A 24,810-nucleotide genomic window follows, 5' to 3' on the forward strand; every position below is an offset into this window, starting at 1 on the left:
GGTAAAAGAATTAAACAGTCTAAAGTGATACACTGAACTAGAGATGGTGCTTCCTCTCCATTGTCATCCAGCTCACTCTGCACTATATGACATGTATAAAGCCCAAAGAAAATCATTTTAACTTTGATAGTAACAGGTTGTACTCTTACTAAAAGTCAAAAGGTAGTATGTCTTATCAAGGTACACATATATTTTTTTTGCAGTATACCAGAGAGAAGTTCATAAACTAAGAGTATGTCCATCTATCTTAGTATGCCTACATATCCAAGAGGCAGGCTCAAGTTGCAAACAAACTATCCCGGTAATATTAAATAAACCACCCAATCCTCTGAACTTTATTTTTCCCACCATAATATAGGCAGAGTTTTGTTTTATTAAAGAAAAACTTAAGAAGACATAAGACAACGTTAGGTATTAATACAAGTCACAACTTTAGAAATTCTTTATAAATAAACTGTCATGTAAAACAGCTGCTGACTAGATCAGTGGCTGCCTGGAGCCAGTATGTATGGGTGGGAAGGATGGTGGTGATTAACATAAAGGTGCATAAGGAAACATTTTAGGGTAATGAACTGTCCTCTATTTTGATTGGTGTGGTAATTATAAAGTGTATTCATCTGTCAGAATCCATCAAACTGTACATTTGTACATTTATGTGTGTATACTTTAAAGTAAATCATACTCATTAAACTGATTTTAAAATTTTTAAAAGGTCAAAGTTGTTAGAAACACAATGAATCATCTTATGATTAGCATACATAGCTAACAGTTTTTAATTCTGATTTCCAGTACTTTCAAGTAATAGAACATACCTTGTTTCCACCTTGATCCACGTATCGAGCTGTATTGTTATATACTCTCAGCATCGGTACAAGGCCATTGGAATTGCCATTAGTCTGAAAGAGAGACTGAGAATAAAGGCATCTGGAGGAGAAAAAGGGAACTCAGCAAGGAAAAGAACAAACTGCTTGAGCGTGAACAAATCACTCTCTCCCAATCTAGTTTTACCTGCTCTCTCTCCACATTTCTATCTCTGCTTTGAAAACATAATGCCTAACAAAATAAACAAAATGTTTAATAAATAACAATCATTGTATATACCAACCAAGTATTTCGTGGCATCTCTAACTTAAGAGACATAACAATTACAAGTCAAAAGAATCCAAAATCAGGATAAATATCACACTTTCTAAAGATCATTCCCAAAAGAATTCAAGGCAACTTAACAATAAGAATTATATGCAGCCCTGGCCAGATAGCTTGGTTGGTTAGAACATCGACCTGAGGCATAGATGTTGCCGGTTCAATCCCCAGTCAAGGCACATACAGGAACAGATCGATGTCCTTGTCTCTTTCTCTCATTCTCCCCCTTCCTCTCTTGCTAAAATCAGTAAATAAAATGTTTTAAAAAGTATTATATGCAATGGCTAGATCAAGACAATAAAAAAGGTAAATAGAAAGTATCAACAATAAATGGACTCTAGAATGAAGATAGAAAAATATAGACTCCTAAGACTAGAATAAACCTCATCAAATTTCAAAAATAATCCTTCTAACCCAAAGCAAACTGTTAAAAAGTCTAGAAATATATGAGCAATGATTCACCCTATTACTACGTGTTAAGTGCTGTATATATCACAGCACCTGTAAAACACCACATAATGGAATGGTTTCCTCTGAACTCTCTAACTTTATTCCATAGGATAAGATATTTTCTTCATATTACAGATGAAGAAACAGATGTAGAACAACTGGCACTAGGTGCTATTAGTATGTAGTGGAGATGGGATTTACCGTAAATCCAGGTCTTACCTTAAATCATCACCTTGACTCTCAAGGAATAGTGAACTAGCTGGGCTTGAATTTACATCACAAAGTATCAATGGTTAAAACTTGAATCCTGGCTCTATCACCTATTTAAGTGACTGATATCTGGAAGTAATTTAACTTTCTAAGCCTCAGCTTCTTCATTTATAAAGTGAAGGCAATAGTGGTATAATGTCTACACTCACAAAGTTACTGTAAGGCATAAAGTTCCTACCATGTATCTGAAATATCTATCTCATAAGGTTATAATAAAGATTAAATGAATAATTCATGTAAACTTTTATAACAGATTTAGCACATAGTAAGCAATCAATCAGTAATAGCTTCTACACCTGACTGGCGCAGTGGATAGAGTGTCAACCTATGACACTGAGGTGGCAGATTTGAAACACTGAGGTCACTGGCTTGAGCATGGGCTCGCTAGCTTGAGCGTTGGATCATCAACATGATCCCAAGGTCACTGGCTTGAGCCCAAAGGTCGCTGGCTTAAAGCCCAAGGATACTGGCTTGAGCAAGGATCACTGGCTCGGCCTGAGCCTTCTCCCCCCCCCCCCCCCCCCACCAAGGCACATAAAAGAAGCAATCAATGAACAACTAAAGTGATGCAACTACAAGTTGGTGCTTCTCATCATTCCTGTCTCTCTTCACCTCCACTCTCACTAAAAGAAGAAATAAATAGCTATTATAAAGTAAGCCAGTATTCCAAAATATAAAATAAACCAAAATCTGAGATAATAAGAATCCTAGAAATCATCTAATCTAAACCTCTAATAAAATAGGTAAAAATGAGGTCAGAAGCAGTGAAATGACTCACTCCAAGTCATACAACCAGCTAGTAATTAACAGAGACCTAGGTCTCCCAAGCCCCAGCATATGCCCTTTCAACCATAAGCTTGATTGCTTACGGACTTGAATCTAAAATCAATCTAATCAATACATTTTTAGTCATACAACAGAAGCTTACCCCAGCAATGTAGCTGCCAGTAGCTCGAATGCAACTCACAGCAACACCAATTCCCCCAGCAGACTTGGAAATCAAGGCACACTGCTTTAGAGTGTCATAAATACCTTCAATACTATCATCTTTCATACTCAGAAGGAAACAGCTATGGGGGGGAAAAGTCACAACTTAGCAAGGAAGTGAAATGAAGCAAAGCAGAGTCACAAAAATGACTATATAATCCAAAGACAGTAAATTAGGCAAATAAAAGATTTGAAGATCACAAAATTCCTTGGTATTTAAGAAATCCTTATACTAGCTACGACACAGTGAGACATATCAACATATCACATTGTTTTAAAATCACCTTGCTGCCAACCCTAGATGCTATGCCTAGAAGGAAGTCTTATAGATAAGTTTAAATTATTTGTTTACATATTCAGACTGCAAATGTGCTATTATCACATTTTCTCATGAGAATTCCTAAGCACACAACAATCTTTTCAATCTATTAGTAAGGAAAAAAAATTAAACATTTATAAAAAAAGAAACATCTATCCTGGCCAAGTAATTCTTTGATATGTCAACAAATTTTGGCTCCCTTACAGTATTTGTGAAGACAACCTCTCCACCTATGCCAGGGGTCCCCAAACTTTTTAGAGGGGGCCAGTTCACTGTCCCTCAGACCATTGGAGGGCCTGACTATAAAAAAAACTATGAACAAATCCCTATGCACACTGCACATATCTTATTTTAAAGTAAAAAAACAAAACGGGAACAAATACAGTATTTAAAATAAAGAACAAGTAAATTTAAATCAACAAACTGACCAGTATTTCATTGGGAACTATGGGCCTGCTTTTGGCTAATGAAATGGTCAATGTCTGGTTCCATATTTGTCACTGCTAGCCATATCAAGTGATATGGCGTGCTTCCAGAGCCGTGAGGCATGCGTCCTGCGTCACCGGAAGTAGTACTGTACGTGAGTGATGCCGTGCTTTGCGGTGCCGCCACATATAGTGCTCCTCTCACTGACCACCAATGAAAGAGGTGCCCCTTCCAGAAGTGCGGCGGGGGCCAGATAAATGGCTTCAGGGGGCCGCATGTGGCCCACGGGCCATAGTTTGGGGACCCCTGACCTATGCAATGGATCTCATCCTGTTCCCTACCTCAGGAACCATACTCTACCAATGATCTCTTTACTACCTTGAATATTCAAACATGTAAATGGATTCTATCCATTGACTGCTTCTCTGAATATTCAGACATTCAGAAAGATAGAGTAATATAACATACTTTGTACTTATTATCACCTACCCGAAGAAATAAGACACACTAATAAAGCCTAATTATAACCCCATATCATCTCATGCATTTCTACCTGCCTCTTTTAGGATTTACATATGTTCTATATTTTTTAAATTTCTGGTTACATATTTATTTCTCCTCTGTAACTTTTTTTTAACTCAACACTTCATTAGAGATTCTTTCCTATTAATCATGTTTTAGTTTATTTTCACTGTTGAAAGGTACTCTATAGTAGAAATATACCAATATATTTTTCCATTCACTTGTTATTGGAAATGTGGATTATTTCCAATTTGTTTGCTATTCTAAACAATGCTGCTGTAAAAATTCTTGAACATATCTCCTTGTGTTTATGTCTAAGGATTTCCTTAGGGTATAAACCTAGGAAAGAATTGCTAGATCAAAGGATAGGCATATGTCCCACTTTATTAAAGATTCTCCAGACTGGCCTGTGTGGCGCAGCGGATAAGCATTGACCTGGAATGCTGAGGTCACGGGTTCAAAACCCTGGGTCTGCCTGGTCAAGGCACATACAACAAGCAAGCAATGAACAATGAAAGTGAAGCAACAATGAGTTGATACTTCTCATTCCCCCCAACCCTGCCTCCTCTCTCTATAAAATCAATAAAATTAAAAAATTAAAAAATAAAGATTATCCAAAGTGAATAAGTATACTCTATCTAGCAATGTATGCGAGTTCCTATTATACACTCTTTACCCTTGGTATTATCAGACTTTTCATTTTTATCAAACTGATGGGTATATCCCATGATATTAACTTTCATTTTCCTAATTACTAGCAATATTTATAATCTCACGTTCATTGGCCAATCAAGCCTCTTCTTCTATGAATTATTTTTTACATCCCTTGCTCATGTTTCTATCTGTTTCTCTTTTTCTTATAATCCCTTGATAGTTAACATACATTGCAAATATCTTCTTCCAGTCTGAAACTTGTTTTTCAGTTTTTGTTTCACAAAAATTTTTAATTTTAATGTAGTCCATTTTCCTTTAGGTAATTCTGCTTATTATATCTATTTTAAGAAATCCTTCACTACTCTGAGGTCATATATATTCTCCTAACAAGACACAGATTGAAACATTAAAGAGTGTGATGTCTACAACTCACTTTCAAGTGACTCTGCCAAAAAAAAACTTAAGATGAATATATATATGACAAAATATTAGTAATATTTTTATCTAAGCAGAGGTGGGTACATGGCTGATATTCATTGTCCTTTCCTTTGGACAAAATATTAGTAATATTTTTATCTAAGCAGAGGTGGGTACATGGCTGATATTCATTGTCCTTTCCTTTGGACAAAATATGAGTAATATTTTTATCTAAGCAGAGGTGGGTACATGGCTGATATGCATTGTCCTTTCCTTTCAACTTTTCTGAATGTTTGAAATTTGTAACAAATTAAAAGAGGAAAATAGATATCTATTTTCTCTATGCTCTTCTAAAAGACTTTATTTTCAAATTTATATTTCTTTTCTTGAATTTCTGTGTATAGCATGACAAAGAGAATTCTAATTATATCTTTCCCCATAGGATAATCAATTTCCCTAGCACTGTTTTACCAAAAAAAATTCAATGACACCCCAATTATTCAAGTTCCCATACAAGCCTGAATCTATTTCGGGGCTCTCTGCTATGCTCCTGTGGTTTATCACCCCAGAGTAAATACCACATTGTCTAGATAGATCACCATAGCTTTCCAGTAGTCTTGAAATCAAGGCTTTTTCTTCAAAACTGTTTTGCTATTTACATTAGTTTCCTGTGGTTGCCCTAACAAATTACCACTAACTTGGCAGCATAAAATAGAAATGTATTTTCTCACAGTTTTAGAAGTCAGAAGTCCAACTTCAGTTTCACTAGGCCAAAATCAAGAATGCTCCCTCCAGAGGCTTTAGGGGAGAACATATTCCTTGACTTTTCCAGTTCTGATGGATCCTGTGCTTGTAGAACATCCCTCTAGTTTATGCCTCCATCTTCACACTGCCTTTTCTTCTTAGGTATATCTCCCTCAGCCTCTCTCTTCTAAAGATACTTTTGATTAGATTTAGGGCCCACCTGGGTAATTCCGGGCAATCTCCCTATGTCAAGATCTTTCTTAATTATACCTGCAAAAACCATTTTTCCTTAGAAATAATATTTACAGGTTCCAGAGATTAGGGCCTGCTATCTTTGAACATCCTACTAGATTATTTTTAGTCTTTTGCTCCTACATATAAATTTTCAAATTAGCCTGTTGAAATTTTGACTAGAATAACACTGAATCTATAGGGAAAAACTGACATCTTTGCAATATTAAATCCACTTTTTAATATAAAATCACTCTCCTCTTATATTTTAGTGTCCTTCAACTATGTTTTAGAATTTTCTCCTTAAGAGCCTTATTTATTGGATTTGTTTCTGGTTAACCTTCCAGTGCCATAAATGACAGAACTTAGCCCTGGCTGGACAGCTCAGTTGGTTAGAGCATCGTCCCAAAGCACAGGGGTTACGGATTCGATCCCCAGTCAGGGCACAGGAACAGACTGATATTCCTATTTCTCTCTCTCTTACTCCCTTCCTCTCTTGCTAAAACCAATAAATAAAGTTTTTTAATGATATATTTTAACACATAATCTCCTAACAGAACTTAAGTACAGAAACTTAACTGATTAAAGTTATATTGAACTAATATATCTAAATATTTTAATGAAATCTCTAATAGATCTAAATTTTTAGTGGATACCTTTGACCAAATTAAGGAAGTTATTTTCTGTATTGACACTGCTAATTTTTAATATGAAAGAGTATTAAGTGGTATAAAATGTTAGTATAATGGATTACATTAATATAGTTTTAATGTTAGCATATCCTTGAATTCCTGGAATAAACTAACTTACTCAGGGTGGTTCTACTTTTTTTTTATTATATTACTAGACTCTGTTCCACTGTTCCCCTTTTCAGAAAATGGCATCACCATTTGTCCTGTTACTCTACCCATAAACTCAGAAACCATCTTTGGTTCATATCCAAAACATCATCAAATTCTATCAATTTCACCTCCTAAATATCTCTTGAATCTATTTCTCTCAATCTCTACTTTCACCTCCCTAATCCAAACTACCATAATCTCTACTACAGACTACTCTGAGTCCCTTAATTAGTTGTATTTACTTTTTTCAAAAAAACCTGACTGAGATGTACCTCACATGTCATTATATTGTCCATTTAATGTGTACAACTAATGGCTTTATTGTATTTACAGAATTGTGCAACTATCACCACAATCAAGTTTAAAATTTCATTGTCAGAATTTGTCCCTCTCCAATTCATTTAACTCTTGAACAAATGTTTCCATAACACAAGTCTCATTTAATGAGAGCAGGAGTGATTACTAAATGTTCATTAATTTTTCTGTGATCAACTGCCTACTTTTCAGGCCAAGGGTTAACCATTTCAGAATTTTAAAAGGGACTAAAGATAACGCATACCTAGAAAGTTGTGGCCGGTTGGTACCAGCATTGAAGAGAGTGGGAGAGGCATGGGTAAACCATCTCTCAGAAAGAAGGTTGTAGGTTTCAATAGCAGCATCAATATCTTCTTTGTGAATCCCCACAGATACCCTCATCAACATATGTTGTGGTCTTTCAGCCACTAAAATCAAAAGGAGTTTTCACATGATGAAACACATCTGACAAACTAGAATAAGATATGTACTTGAGTCAAAAAGAAACATCAAAAGACAATTTTAAAAATTTTATACCAATAAGCAGGATAATTATTCATAAACTAGACCTAAAATTAAAAATATTATTGCAGATTTAGATAGAAATTTTAAAGACATTAAGCTCAAAGCTCTATATTCAATACTATGAACAGAAAATAAAACACACAAACAAGGCCCTGGCCGGTTTGCTCAGTGGTAGAGCGTCGGCCTGGCGTGCAGGAGTCCCGGGTTCAATTCCCGGCCAGGGCACACAGGAGAGGCGCCCATCTGCTTCTCCACCCCTCCCCCTCTCCTTCCTCTGTCTCTCTCTTCCCCTCCCGCAGCCAAGGCTCCACTGGAGCAAAGTTTACACAGGCACTGAGGATGGCTCTATGGCCTCTGCCTCAGGCGCTAGAATGGCTCTGATTGGGGCAGTGCGATGCCCCAAGATGGGCAGAGCATCGCCCCCTGGTGGGCATGCCGGGTGGATCCCGGTCGGATGCATGCGGGAGTCTGTCTGACTGCCTCCCCGTTTCCAGCTTCGGGGGAAAAAAAAAAAAAAACCACACAAACATTCATTTCTCACCTTTTCCATTGATCTTTAACAAATAGGACCGCTCCAGAGTCTAGAAAAAGCAAAGAAACAAAAAAACTTCCAGTGCAGTTTTTAAAGATACAGTAAATATATCATTTACAATAAGACAATCTATTTAAATCTTCTCAGTTTTTATATAATTTTAAATCAAAAGAATAATATATTTACTCTTACTAACTTCAGTGCAGAGCAGTATCAATTGGCTGTTTGTTTTTGGAAAAGACTGCATGAAAATTTCTTGGAAAAGCCAGCTCTATATTAATGTGTATAACATTAAAAGCAGAAGTTACAGTATTCACCATCATCATCACAATGGTTAACACAAAATACTGATAACAGGCTAGGCACTGATTTAAGCAACAAACACTCACTTATCCTCAACAGAATCTGTATTATTATCACCATTCTAAAGATAAAGAAACTAATGCACGTAAAGATTAAGTAACTTGCTAATAAGAAGTAGAGCAGAGATTCGAACCCAGAAGGTCTGAGACCAAAATTTGTATTCTCAATCACTGTTATCATTACAGAAATACCTAGAAAAGTACTTGGCATACAGGAGGGATTCCATAGTTGCAGTAAGCAGTAGGACAAGATAGAATCATAATGGCAAATTATCTACATACCTCCACAGGTAATCCAGAAGTATATAATATACTGAAACTCAGAGAATTACAAATGGGTAAGATATCTTCCCTAATTCAAATAACCACTCACTACCCACCCTAACCCCACTAATCCTCCGGGTCCATCCCAACTCCCATCAACTTATTGCCTTTATAAATGTATCACTAAACATAAAAACCTGTCATTTCCTAATTTAAGGAAAAATTCCCAGATATTGGAAACCCATTATTTACCTTAAAGCCAAAGTAATTATAAGAGAAATCTCGGTCATAGATAATGGCAGAATTCAGGCGCTGTTGAAGATAAAAGAAGATCTCATAATTTATATAAATAGACTTATTTTCACAAAATCCACATTTGACTTGACTCCAGAATTAAAAGCAACAAGATAGAAAAGTGAGACTATATAACGTTGTAGAGTAGAAATCTGTATCTAATGTTAAGGAAAAACACATTATATAAATTGAATATTCTAATTAGGTACATTAAAAGACTAGATGAAAACAAAAATATAAGTTGAATATAAGTAAAAATTTAAATATGACTTTACAAACTCCACATAATATTTATAGTACATCTCCAACTATATAGGGAAAGAACATGAGCATAAAAGGGACTATATTATCCTTCAACAAGTTTTTAGATTAGTACCAAAAGTATTGGTACCATAATACTAATACATATTTTTATTATAAAAATTAGACCTTTTTTTTTCTTTTTTCTTTTGTAATTTTATTTATTGACTTTAGTGAGAAAGGAAGAGAGAGAGAGAGAGAGACACACAGAAACATTCATCTGTTCCTGTATGTGCCCTTACCAGGAATCAAACCAGCAACCGCTGTGCTGCAGGATGATGCACTAACCAACTGAGCTATCCAGCCAGGGCAAAAATTAGACCATTTTAAACTGCATGTAATATATATGATAAACAGCAAAAGAGGTAGGACTACATTAATTCTAAGGCTCTTCAAAATCCATGGTCCTTTGACAGGTTTTATACAAACTACTGTTATGACAATAAGATTTTTTGTTGTTGTTGTATTTTTCTGAAGCTGGAAACGGGGAGAGACAGTCAGACAGACTCCCGCATGCGCCCGACCGGGATCCACCTGGCACACCCACCAGGGGCAACGCTCTGCCCACCAGGGGTGATGCTCTGCCCCTCCGGGGCATCACTCTGCTGCAACCAGAGCCACTCTAGCGCCTGGGGCAGAGGCCAAGGAGCCATCCCCAGCGCCCGGGCCATCTTTGCTCCAATGGAGCCTCGGCTGCAGGAGGGGAAGAGAGAGATAGAGAGGAAGGAGAGGGGGAGGAGTGGAGAAGCAGATGGGCGCTTCTCCTATGTGCCCTGGCCAGAAATCGAACCCGGGACTTCTGCACGCCAGGCCGACGCTCTACCACTGAGCCAACCAGCCATGGCGACAATAAGATTTTATAAAAGAACTGGCTATTGTCAGAATGATCTGTAGGCCATAAAAGCCATTTGGAAGAAAATGAAAGCAATTAAGTATAGTCATTTTTGGATAAGGAAAAATGATACTTTTTCAAAATACTATCAGTGTTTCTGTATAATGATCCATGTCTAACAACTAGAAAAATCTAGTTCTTTCTCTTACATTTTTAAGGGCATATCTGTTGCCAAAGGCAGGTAGGCCTTACATGAATAATGGAGAACTGAAATACTTGGCTATATTTATTTTTCAGATACAGGTTTTTGTTACTGTTATTTTATTTTTGTCTTTAACCTGTCTTCAAGATTATACATATGAACAATACACAAACAACTCAGTTTCCCTGTCTTTTTAACACCAGATACATATTTAGAGAGACAACTAACTTATCTTTCTATTGCCTAAAGCTAAAGTGGTTTCCATCAAAGCAGATATCCAGGTAAATAAATGCTGTGGACAAAAGGGCTGGCTGGACCCTTCTTCCCTCTGGGATCTAGTTAAGAAAGAAGCAGGAACACAAGTAGATCATTTTTATTAAGTTGTTGAGGAAGATCTTTCAAAATTTTACCTGATCAACCTTTTTAAGGGTCAGTTTGGCAATGTCCACTAAAATTTTTAATGCACATACTCTTTGGCTCAGCAATTTCACTTAAAGGATTTATCTTACTAAAATACTCTATATACCAAACACTACCATACAAGGACAATCACTGCAGTGAAAAATGAAAAAGAAATATTCACCACTACAGCTTTACACATACATACACACACAAGGACAACATATTTATAGAAGGGAATGTTGTACAGCTGTTAGAAAGAAAAAGATAAAGTCATAAATGCTAATACAGAACTATCTCTAAGATTAAGTATCAGTGAGAATAGTATGCACAGGACACTACTGCTAAAAGGAAAACAATATACACATGTATTATAGAACAGCACTAAAAAATACATTTTTAAATAATAAAACACTGTTTCCAGAGCAGCTAGTACTCAGGAAAAGAGAAAGAATTACTTTTACCTACATCTTTTGTAATGCTTAAATTTTTTTAAATGTGCTTGCTCTAAAAAAAAAAAAAAAAGTCTATAAAACGTCTACAGTGGCCCTGGCCAGTTGGCTCAGCGGTAGAGCGTCGGCCTGGCGTGCGGGGGACTCAGGTTCAATTCCCGGCCAGGGCACATAGGAGAAGCGCCCATTTGCTTCTCCACCCCCTCCTCCTTCCTCTCTGTCTCTCTCTTCCCCTCCCGCAGCCAAGGCTCCATTGGAGCAGGGATGGCCCGGGCGCTGGGGATGGCTCCTTGGCCTCTGCCCCAGGCGCTAGAGTGGCTCTGGTCATGGCAGAGCAACGCCCCGGAGGGGCAGAGCATCACCCCCTGGTGGGCAGAGCGTTGCCCCTGGTGGGCGTGCCGAGTGGATCCCGGTCGGGCGCATGCGGGAGTCTGTCTGACTGTCTCTCCCCGTTTCTAGCTTCAGAAAAATACAAAAAAACAAAACAAAAAACAGAAAAATGTTTAAAACGTCTACAGCCTCTCCAGTTAGCCAGTTGGTAAAGAATGGAGTCCCGAAACAAAAGAGGTTGCAGGTTCAATCCCCGGTCAGGGCATACACTGGAAGCAATGAATGCACGACTAAGTGGAACAAATGAATGCTTCCCTTCCCAGTCCCCCCTCTCTCCATTCCTCTCTCTATCCATCTAAATATCAATCAATAAAAAACCCTGCTGGATAGTTTGGTTGGTTGGAGCGTAGTCCTGGAGTGCAGAGGTTGCTGGTTTGATTCCCTGGTCAGGGCACATGCAGGAGCAGCAGCTCAATGTTCCCACCTCTTTCCAAAAAAAAAAATTAGAAAAGCATTACACATACATCTTTATTTGCCAAAACTATATCCAGTGTTGACTTGGCCACCATGGGAGAGTGTTTGCCATTATGCGGATTTATGTAGTTGTGGAGGTCTTCCATCACATCTAAAAAAAATACAACAGCAAATAAAATATAAGAAACACATAACAGCTAACAGACTCTTCAAGTAATAAAATGGTTTTCAAACCATTTTTTTCATCTCAACCCACCATATTGCTTAGCATAGAAAGTGCTCAATAAATATATATATTACATGATGAAAAAAGATATAATGCCTCACTTAAGAAAATAAGCTTTCAGAGTTAGTGAACATAGGCTATTTGAAAAAGATTCCCAGGGGACTGATACCCAACCCCAATAAGAATTATTAGTTGAAAGTAAAGAAAAGCAGAAATTATAATCTCTTCTCAATTTTTTCATCCTATCAAATAAAACTCAACTTGAAATTCAGAATCTATTATCCCAAGCATTTCATGTATATAAATGCATATTCAGTAAGCCCTCTCATTTGCTCTTAAGACATCATAGCATTAATTGGCTCTCTGCATTTATGTGTCTTAGATACATACATACACACACACACACACACACAATGCTGGCATTTTCATTGGAATGGACTTGTATATACAGATCAATTTTGAGAGAACTGATATAGTTACAATAAATCTACTAAAGAAGGAGGTATCATGTTTGAGGGCCCACATAATCAATCTGGAATCAAGAGCCAAAGATTTTTCTGTCATAGTCTACCATCTGACTTCTTATATAGCACTTTTTATATACCAAAAAAATTATTTAACATTCCTTTGCCCATACTCTCTGGCCTGTAAAATGGCAACAACAGATTGAAGTACTTGCTAATAATGGTAACAAAAATTAACATTGTGTTTAACCCAGAATTTGTCAATAAATAATCCTCATTTTTCTAACCACACCACCAACTACCTCAATATGAGCTTCAAAAAAAAACAAAAATATGTGCACGTAACTGAACAAAAAGACCCACTGACGTATTCATTCAGCAAGTCAGCAGCATGGAGAAATAGGAAGCTCTAGTCCCCCAACTGCCACTAATTTGCACATTTTGCTTTTTTTAAGATGTAACTTTTCTTTTGATATTCAAGGTTCCATTCTAGTAGCCTTATAAGTTTTTTAATACTAAATTCTAAATTTTCCTCTACACTCACCACTGAACACTTTCTTTGTTTCTTTGTGCAAGTTAGAGACGGCAATCCTTGCTGCCAGAATGGCATAGTCAGGGTGCTTGGTCGTCAAGGTTGCAGCTGTTTCAGCAGCCAAAGTATCAAGTTCCACAGTAGTGACCCCACTGTATAAGCCTTGGATTACTTTCATGGTGATCTGGGCCTACAAAAACAAAACCAAGAATTATCTGAGCTTTCCAAAGAACCATCACTTCCTTAAGAGGGCAAAGAAGAAAACAATCAAATTTATATAAAAATAAAACAGTCAACTTCCTTTTCTAAAAATTATCTTTTAGAATAGTTGGCAGTGGGAAACTTCATAATGAGAAGTTATAAACCAATAGAACTGCCAGAAAATGTGTACTATATACAAAATGAAGAAGTCTCACTTTAAAAACATAATAAATTTTAAAATATCTATGTATAGATATTTTATAGTTACCAGAGATGATCAGTCTCACAGAGAAATGCTAAAAAGAGACCAATGATTCTCCAAGTATTTTCCCATCTTTTTTTCAAATTCTCCCTATGTGATCAGGATTCTAGCTACATACTTAACACAATGTCCCCTACATCTACCTAAGGACAAGTAGATGAAAGAAATGAATCAAATTTTGATCATTCAAATTAGAGATGAAGGTATAAATTAGGATTGAGGCTGAGTAATAAAATAACTTAATGACTATTATTTTAACACTTCACAAATTACACAGTATCTCAACTTTTATATTCTCTGACATTTCAAAAACACCTTGTGAGATAGATATTATTACAATTACCACTTTATATGAGGAACCTGTGGCTCAGGTTACTCGAACTTGCCCAAGGTCCTCCTCTAAGTCATCTAACAGCACATCGCATGTATCCTCACTGCATTTCACTGTTGTAAGAAGTACCTCTTTTAAAAATACACAGAGCACAAGTTATTACCATACACTTTTTAAGAAAAATAAATACTAAGTTGTGTATAGGAAGTGCATAGCATTACAGGCCTACCTCAAAAAGCAACAAAAATCTCAAATAAACAATCTAAAAATCTACACCTAAAAAAAAAAAAAAAAACAGAAAAAGAACAACAAATAAAGCCCAGAGCAAGTAGAAATACGGAAATAATAAAGATTAGAGCCGAAATAAATGACACAGATTAAAAAATATATACAAAAGATCAATGAAACCAAGAGCTGGTTCTTTAAAAAAATAAACAAGATTGATGAAACTTTAATCAGACCCATCAAGAAAAAAAAAGGACCCAAATAAAATCAGAAATGAAAGAGAAGTAACAACTGACACCACAGAAATACAAAGGATTGTAGAAAGTACTATGAACAACTATATGCCAACAAATTAGGACAACAAGGGCAAAATGGATCAAGTCCTAGAAACATAGTCTTCCAAAACTAAATCAGGATAAATCAGAAAATATGAATAGACCAATTACAACTAATGAAACTGAAGGAGCAATAAAAAAAATCCCCTGCAAATAAAAGCCCTGGACCACATGGCTTCACAGGCAAATTTTAACCAACATTCAAACAAGTAAACATCCTCTCAAACTATACCAAAAACTTCAAGAGGAGAGATAACTCATGTTATGAGGCCAGCATCCTAATTTCAAAACTAGATAAACACTATACAAAGAAAGAAAATTATGGGCCAATAAACCTGATGAACAAAGATGCTAAAATCCTCAACCAAATATTATGGATCCAGCAATACATTAAAAAGATCACACACTATGATCAAGCATCATTTATTCTAGGGATGCAAGGTTGGTACAATGTTCGCAAATCAATAAACATGATACGTCACATATACAAAATAAAAGAAAAATACCAAATGAACATAATAGATGCAGAAAAAGCATTTGATAAAATCCAGCATCTGCCTTGGCCAGATAGCTCAGTTGGTTAGAGCATCATTCCAAAGCACAGAGGTTGCCAGTTATATACCCGGTTAGGGCACATACAGGAACAAATTGATGTTCCTGTCTCTCTCTCTCTCTCCCTTCCTCTCTTTAAAAACCAATAAAATAAATATATTTTTTTTAATCCAGCAACCATTTATGATAAAAAAAACTCTCAGCAAAGTGGGAATAGAGAGATAATACCTCAACATAATAAGGGTCACATATAACAAATCCACAGCCAATATCATACTCAGTGGGCAAAAACTAAAAGTGTTTCCCTTAAGTTCAAGAACAAGCCTGACCAGGCGGTGGTGCAGTGGATAGAGCGTCGAACTGAGATGCGGAGGACCCAAGTTCGAGACCCTGAAGTCACCAGCTTGAGTGTGGGCTCATGCTTGAGCAAAAAGCTCACCAGCTTGGACCCAAGGTCACTGGCTCAAGCAAGGGGTTACTCAGTCTGCTAAAGGCCCATGGTCAAGGCACATATGAGAAAGCAATCAATGAACAACTAAGGTGTCATAATGAAAAACTAATGATTGATGCTTCTCATCTCTCTCCATTCCTGTCTGTCTGTCCCTATCTATCCCTCTCTCTGACTCTCTGTTTAAAAAAAAAAAAATCAGGAACAAGACAGGGATGTCCACTTTCACCACTTTTGTTCAATAAAGTACTGGTAGTCCTAGCTACAGCAATCAGACAAAAAAAAAAGAAATAAAAATGCATCCAAATTGGAAAGGAGGAAGGAAAATTATCACTATTGGCAGATGACATATATTGTATGTATATAGAAAACCCTAAAGACTCCACCAAAACTTATTCGATTGCCCTGGCAGCATAGCTCAGTTAGAATGTCATCCCAATATGCAAAGGTTGTGGGTTCGATCTCCGGTCAGGGCACATACTGGAACAAATTGATGTTTCTCTCTCTCTCTTTCTCTCTTCCTCTCTCTAAAATCAACAAATTTTAAAAAGTAAAAATAAAAAATTTACTAGATTTAATGAGTGAATTTGGCAAAGTAGCAGGATACAAAATTAACATTCAGAAATCAATGGCTTTTTATAAACCAATAATGAACTTTCAGAAAGAGAAATTAGCCTGACCTATAGTGGCACAGTGGATAAAGCGCTGACCTGGAATGCTGAGGTGGCCAGCTCAAATCCCCAGGCTTGCCTGGTCAAGGTACATACAAGAAGCAACTACATGCTGACTCTTTCCACTCCTCTTCTGCCTTTCTCTCTCTCTCCTCTCTATAAAATCAATAAATAATGAGCCAAGGAAAAGAGAAAGGACTCATATAAACAAAGTCCAAAATGAAAGAGGAGAAATCACCACAGACATCACAGATACACAAAGAATTATTGTAGAATACTATGAAAAACTATATGTTACCAAATTCAACAATCTAGAAGAAACAGATAAATTCCTAGAACCTTCCTAGACTGAGTCATGAAGAAGCAGAAAGCCTAAACAGACCAATTAGCAGGGAGGAAATAGAAACAACTATTAAAAACCTCCCCCAAAATAAAAGTCTAAGCCCAGACAGTTATACCAGTGAATTCTATCAAACATTCAAAGACTTGGTTCCTATTCTACTCAAAGTCTTCCAAAAAATTGAAGAAGAAGCAATACTTCCAAACACATTTTATGAGGCCAACATAACCCTCATACTGAAACCTGGCAAGGATGGCACACACACACAAAAAAACTACAGACCAATATCTCTAATGAATGCAGATGCTAAAATACTAAACAAAATACTAGCAAATTGAATACAACAACATATTAAAATAATAATACATCATGATCAAGTGGGATTCATCCCAGAATCTCAAGGATGGTTCAACATACATAAAACGGTTAACGTAATTCACCATACCAACAAAACAAAGAACAAAAACCACATGATCTTATCAATAGATGCAGAAAAGGCATTTGATAAAATACAACACAACTTTATGTTTAAGACACTCAACAAAATGGGTATAAAAGGAAAATATCTCAACATGATAAAGGCCATATATGATAAACCATCAGCTAACATCATATTAAGTGGCATAAAACTGAGGACTTTCCCCCTTAAATCAGAAACAAGACAAGATTGTCCACTCTCTCCACTCTTATTTAACGTGGTGCTAGAAGTTCTAGCCAGAGAAATCAGACAAGACAAAGAAATAAAAGGCATCCATATTGGAAAAGAAGTAAAGGTATCACTTTTTGAGGATGATATGATCCTATACATCGAAAACCCCAAAGACTCCACAAAAAGATTACTAGAAACAATAAACCAATACAGTAAGGCAGTCACAGTTTACAAAATTAATATACAAAAGTCCATAACCTTTCTATATGCCAACAATGAAACATTAGAAAACAAACTGAAAAAATAATCTCCTTCACGACTGCAACAAAAAAAATAAAATACCTAGGGATAAACATTACAAAGAATGTAAAGGACCTATATAACGAAAACTACAAAGCACTGTTAAGGGAAATCGAAAAAGATACAATGAAATGGAAAAATATTCCTTGTTCTTGGATAGGAAGAATAAATATAATCAAAATGGCCATATTACCTAAAGCAATATACAAATTTAATGCAATTCCAATGATATTTTTTAAAGAAATGGAACAAAACATCATCAGATTCATATGGAACTATAAAAAACCCCTAATAGCCAAAGCAGTGGTTCTCAACCTGTGCGTCGCGACCCCGGAGGGGATAGAACGACCAAAACACAGGGGTCGTCTAAAGCTATCGGAAAATACATATTTTACCTGTTGGTCGTGACCCCGGCGGGGGTCGAACGACCAAAACACAGGGATCACCTAAAGCTATCGGAAAATACATATTTTACCTGTTGGTCGTGACCCCGGCGGGGGTCGAACGACCAAAACACAGGGGTCGCCTAAAGCATCAGGTTGAGAACCACTAAGCCAAAGCAATCCTAAGGAAAAAGAAGGAAGCTGGGGCATTACAATACCTGACTTCAAACTATGTTATAGAGCCACGACAATCAAAACAGCATGGTATTGGCAGAAAAATATGACACTCAGACCAATGGAACAGAATAGAAAGTCCAGAAATAAAACTACATATATATGGTCAAATAATTTTCGATAAAGGGGCCAACAACACACAATGGAGAAGAGAAAGCCTCTTCAACAAATGGTGCTGGGAAAACTGGAAAGCCACATGCAAAAGAATGAAACTCGACTACAGTTTGTCCCCTTGTATTAAAATTAATTCAAAATGGATCAAAGACCTAAATATAAGACCTGAAACAATAAAGTACACAGAGGAAAACATAGGTACTAAACTCATGGACCTGGGTTTTAAAGAGCATTTTATGAATTTTACTCCAAAGGCATGAGAAGTGAAGGCAAAGATAAATGAATGGGACTACATCAGACCAAGAAGTTTTTGCTCAGCAAGAGAAACTGACAACAAAATAAACAGCCAACTAAATGGAAGATGATATTTTCAAACAGCTCAGATAAGGGCCTAATATCCAAAATATACAAAGAACTCATAAAACTCAACAACAAACAAACAAACAATCCAATAAAAAAAATGGGAAGAGGACATGAACAGACACTTCTCCCAGGAAGAAATACAAAGGGCCAACAGATATATGAAAAGATGCTCATCTTCATAAGTTATTAAAGAAATGCAAATCAAAACTACAATGAGATACCACCTCACACCTGTTAGATTAGCTATTATCAACAAGACAGGTTATAGCAAGTGTTGGAGAGGCTGTGGAGAAAAAGGAACCCTCATTCACTGTTGGTGGGAATGTAAAGTAGTACAACCATTAAGGAAGAAATTATGGTGGTTCCTCAAAATACTGAAAATAGAACTACCTTATGACCCAGCAATCCCTCTACTGGGTATATACCCCCAAAAGTCAGAGACATTGATACGTAAAGACACATGTAGCCCCATGTTCAATGCAGCATTGTTCACAGTGGCCAAGACATGGAAACAACCAAAAAGCCCTTCAATAGATGACTGGATAAAGAAGATGTGGTACATATACACTATGGAATACTACTCAGTCATAAGAAATGATGACATTGGATCATTTACAACAAAATGGTTGGATCTTGATAACATTATACAGAGTGAAATAAGTAAATCAGAAAAAACTAAGAACTGCATGATTCTATACATAGGTGGGACATAAAAATGAGACTAAGAGACATGGACAAGAGTGTGGTGGTTGGTGGGGGAGAGGAGATGGAGGAGGGGGAGAGGCACAAAGAAAACCAGATAGAAGGTAACGGAGGATAATCTGACTTTGGGTGATGGGTATGCAACATAATTGAATGACAAGATAACCTGGAGATGTTTTCTTTGAACATATATACCCTGATTTATTGATGTTACCCCATTAAAATTAATAAAAATTTCTAAAAAAAAAAACTATATGATTCTGTGAACCAATGACATGTCACCCCAATAAATTCAATAAAATAAAGTTTAATCCAACAGAAAATAAGTGTATTGCCCTGATGACCAAAACATGCCCCCCTCAGAAAACGTGTGTATAATTACTAGCTTAGAATCTACTCTAACTACATTTTAACTAAGACCAAGTTACTCCTGAAACTTCCTTCACATATCCAGCAAGTTATGTTGAGTAAAAGTAATGGTCTTCTAAATAGTTTCTGGTGCTTCATGGGAAGTAATCAGAACAATATAAAATAACATCTGTGTGCTGTGTCACATAGACTTATTTAGCTGAATCTACCCTAGAGAGCTCCAGCAGCACCCTTGTTCTCTGAAATGTAGTATTCCATGAAGCAGTATAGTCAAGAGACCTCAGTTCTTCTCGCTACACCCCTACTAAGTCACTCCCTCCCTCTTTGGATTGTTCTTATCTACAAAATAGGGAAGATGAAATAGAATAATCTCTTAGGTTCATTCCAACTCTAACATGCTACTATTCTAATTGTAGAATTCGTAAATGTAAAAGATAATTTGTAATAAAGTTATTTTAAAGTTGTACATAAAATTTTTTGGCCATTTTGGTCAATTTACTATTTATCTCAAGTGTCTAATTATGTATGTGCCAAGCATTGCGGATATCACAAGAATAAGATACAGTCCACCTTCAATTCTTGGGGAGGACAGAGACAGGTAATTAATTTCCGTATTATGTGATTAATGCTATGAGGCTAGCACAAGTGCTACAGAAATACAGATAAAATACCTAAGACTGGAGCAATATGGGTGGGTTTGGAAAAATAAAGGTTCTTGACTCCATTTTAGAAAGATGATTTTAGAAGGCATGTGGAAGATGCATTTAAAGAGGGTAAGATTAGGAAAAGACCGGGAGGATGTTTTAGAGACCACTAGAGACAGCAGTAGATATAAAGAATGATGAGGGTCTAGAGGAGGGGTCCCCAAACTACGGCCCGCAGGCCGCATGCAGCCCCGAGGCCATTTAGCTGGCCCCCACCACACTTCCAGAAGGGGCACCTCTTTCATTGGTGGTCAGTGAGAGGAGCACATTGACCATCTCATTAGCCAAAAGCAGGCCCATAGTTCCCATTAAAATACTGGTCAGTTTGTTGATTTAAAATTATTTGTTCTTTATTTTAAATATTGTATTTGTTCCCGTTTTGTTTTTTTACTTTAAAATAAGATATGTGCAGTGTGCATAGGGATTTGTTCATAGTTTTCTTATAGTCCGGCCCTCCAACGGTCTGAGGGACAGTGAACTGGCCCCCTGTGTAAAAAGTTTGGGGACCCCTGGTCTAGAGTAGATAAGTTATATTAAATAAGAAAAAAAAGCAGAGCAACTTGCTATGGATAGTTTGTTCTCCTTAATTCAAATGTCCACAAAATCAACTTTATAGTACTTAAATATAGTCTATCTACATAGATAACAAAAATGCACATTTCAAACCAGTTGCTACCCAAATGATCACAATTCCAGAACAAGCTTTACTTGTTTCTCTTTTTCACTTATGAATAAAACAATTTACTCAAGGAAGTCTCTAAAATGAAATGTCAAGTTTTCCTCTTTGCTCACTTTTTATTTCTCTGAAAAGTCAGAATTCATAGCCCAGAACCAAAATTTAGAAAAAAGTTTTAAGCAATGAATTCATACTTTATATCCAAGGCCATAAGCAGAATATCAAACTAAAATATCTATCAAGTGAGAGAAGGGTGAAAGATAAAAGACAAGTAAAAAGAATCACATAAAGCAAGGAACCAAAGATATAAACCATATTTACTTACAGGATCAACAAAGTCCATATTGAGTCCATAACAAAGCTTCTGGATTCTAGATGTAATCTTGTCAAACATGACCCGCTCTTGGCGGCCATCTGAAGAATCAAACCATACAATTCATGTTAGCACTTATTAAGATAGCAGTATCAAAGAGTCAAATGTAATCCATACATGAACTTTTTAAAATAACCAACAGAAAATGCCATTCCAAAGATAAATGATTCAGAACCCCAATAGATTCATCAAATTATTATTTTGTAGGGATTCTGCCCCGACTAGATAGCTCGGTTGATAAAGAGTGTCTTCCTGAGCTCAGAGGTTTCCGGTTTGATTCCTGGTCAGAGCACATACTGGAACAGATGTTCCTGTTTCTCTCCGGCTTTCTCCCTTCTTCTAAAATCAATAAAATAAACAAACAAAAAAAAGTAGGGATTCTATTCTGAAAGTCTTCCCTTCCCTTCCATTATAATCAGATGGATTCTTTTTTGTTTTTGTTTTTTGGCAAAAGAGAGAGGGAGGGAGGGAGACATGAGAAGCATCAACTCCTACTTGTGTCACTTTTAGTTTTTCATTGATTGCTTCTTATACGTGCCTTGATGGGGAAAGGGCTGGAGCTGAACTAGTAACCCCTTGCTTAAGCCAGCGACCTTGGCCTCAAGCCAGCAACCCATGGGCTTAAGCCAGTGACCATGGGATCATGTCAATGATGCCACACTCAAGCTGGTGAGCCTGCGCTCAAGTTGGCGACCTCATGGTTTCGAATCTGGGACCTCAGGATCCCAGGTCGACACTATCCACTGCACCATCACCAGTCAGGCTAAATCAGATGGATTCTTACAATAACTTCTCAAATGATCTTTTTGTCCCATATGGCAACCAGAATTATTCTTCAAAACTTAAATTCAAAACTTAAACTTTTTGAGATGTTTACAATAATAATGTATTTATCATAAACATCCAAGTCAATGAAATGATTTTTTTTTAATGGATAGGGTTGAGGGAATATGTTATAAAGACAAAACACTCAAATTTCATGGACACAAGGCACATTAGTAGAAAAAAAAAAACAACTTAAATTGAAATCATGTAATTACTTCCTCTAAAACTCCCAACAGCAGCTGACCATCTCCTTCAGAATCAAAGTAAAATTATAACAGTCCATAGAATCCTAGAAAACCTGCCATGTACTCCTTTCCCCCAACTTCACCTCCTACTCTCCCACCTTCCTCACTTTACTCTGGCAAACCTGGCCTCATAGCTACCTATACCAATTTTAGGTCTTTGCTCAAAGTAATCCTCTCAATAAGGTTTTTCCTGATCAACCTATTTTATTTTTTATCAACCTATTTTAAGTTGCAGTGCCCCAAATACAGCTTTGATCTTCTTATCCACCTCCTTCTACGCTTTTCCTCCATAGCACTTACCATCATGGCATACTATATGTTTTACTTATGCACGGTATAGTCCCCTCTTATCTATGGGAGACATATTCCAAGACTCCCAGTGAATGCGTGAAACCAGATATTATTGTACATAACCCTATATATACTGTTTTTCCCTCTGCATACATACCTTTCTCCCTAATCAACTTCTTTCAACTCTGTAGGAAATGTGACAGCAGCTTGTTCATCAGCAAATGTGACTTTTCCAGTAATTTTTATATTTTTCAGTCCAAGCTATTTTTGAATCAGTGAAACTATCTATTTGTTGCAATAAATGGCTTGGTTCCACTCATTTCACAGGATCCTTTGTTGAAATATTCCTATAGGATCAATGATTTCTGGAGCAAAATGCCACATCAATCACATTTTCTGTTCATGTCTTCCATCCACAAATGCAATGCTTTTTTCATCTCAACTAAGTATTTATCATGCACTGTTACCCTAACTTCTGCAGTCTGAGGTGTGATGGCAAAACTGACACAGATTTTTTTCCTTCTCCAGTTTCACAGATAGAAGATTCATTTTCCTTAAGTCTAGAATTTTCACATTTGCACTTAAAGCAAGCACTTTACAGCTTCCCTTTGGTATATTTTACTCACAAGCAACATTCTTGTGCTTTAGCGCCATTAAGTAAAAGAAAGGTTACATGAACAAAAGCACTGATACCTCTGCAGTTGATGTGATAACAGAGACAGTTAAGGAGCGTATACAGCATGGATATACTGGATGAAGAGAAGATTCACATCTCAGACAAGATGGAGACAGACGGCTCAAGATTTCAGCACGCTATTCAGAATAGCACACAATTTAAAACTTGTTTATTTCCGGAATTTTCCATTTAATATTTTTGGACGACAGCTGACTACAGGCAACTGAAACCATAGAAAGTGAAACCACAGATAAGAGGGACTATTGTATTTGTTTATTGTGTGATTCTCCCCACCAGTCCACTAGATTTAGCAGTTTTGCATGTTTTATTTACACTTTTATTTTACTTGCATGTATTCCCAGCACCAAAGCCAAGGACCAAGGCCTAGCACACAGTAGGTACTCAAGTATTTACTAATTGCTACATGATTTGTAAACCTGTCTCCATTTACCTTCACGACAAAGTTGGCTTAGATACTCTCCTAGGGTAATTAATGACTTTGAAATTATTATATATCATATAAAGTACTTCTTTCTATTTGTAATTCAAGACAACCTTCCAGCGGCAACCTCTTAGTTTTAATATTTTGAGGATATGGACACAAACACATGTAGACCTTATCTAGTTAGTTTTTTTATGATTTTGAACTTAGGTTATATCCTCTTCGTCCTCCCTTACAAAAAGTCCCATTATTCTTAGTTCAACTTCAAACAGGCTCATCCAACCTTTATTTACTCTTCCCAGGAATAGTGGATACATCCAACAACTAAATAGCTTTAACCGTGGCAACCCACATAACATACCGTATTTTTCGTTCCATAAGATGCACTTTCCCCCCCCCCCCAAAAGTGGAGGGGGAAATGCCTGTGTGTCTTATGGAGTGAATGTTCATTTTTGTTAGCTGCTGAGGGGCGCTGAGGCAGTAAACATATGTAGAATGAGCGGCAGCAGGAACATAATCATACCCGCCACAGCAGGCGTACAGAACCCCAGCATCTGCTGAGTGATCTCCTGGTTCCAGTCTCCATTTACACGCAGCACAGGAGGGAAGGCG

The 24,810-nt window shown here is 36.8% G+C and overlaps 1 protein-coding gene across 1 annotated transcript in view; it reads right to left on the reverse strand.

The window, feature by feature from the left end:
• RRM1 (ribonucleotide reductase catalytic subunit M1) overlaps positions 1 to 24,810 on the reverse strand; it is a 72,624-nt gene that overhangs the window by 42,281 nt on the left and 5,533 nt on the right. Inside the window, exons 2-9 of the mRNA XM_066367043.1 lie at positions 21,672 to 21,760; positions 13,500 to 13,677; positions 12,316 to 12,416; positions 9,235 to 9,294; positions 8,366 to 8,405; positions 7,565 to 7,727; positions 2,792 to 2,933; positions 813 to 896 (exon numbers count right to left, since the gene is read on the reverse strand). Of these exons, the coding sequence (XP_066223140.1) occupies positions 813 to 896; positions 2,792 to 2,933; positions 7,565 to 7,727; positions 8,366 to 8,405; positions 9,235 to 9,294; positions 12,316 to 12,416; positions 13,500 to 13,677; positions 21,672 to 21,760 (857 nt within the window). The remainder of the gene's footprint in view (positions 1 to 812; positions 897 to 2,791; positions 2,934 to 7,564; positions 7,728 to 8,365; positions 8,406 to 9,234; positions 9,295 to 12,315; positions 12,417 to 13,499; positions 13,678 to 21,671; positions 21,761 to 24,810) is intronic.

Source organism: Saccopteryx leptura, chromosome 1 (assembly GCF_036850995.1).
Source record: "Saccopteryx leptura isolate mSacLep1 chromosome 1, mSacLep1_pri_phased_curated, whole genome shotgun sequence".
Taxonomy (NCBI): Eukaryota; Metazoa; Chordata; class Mammalia; order Chiroptera; family Emballonuridae; genus Saccopteryx; species Saccopteryx leptura.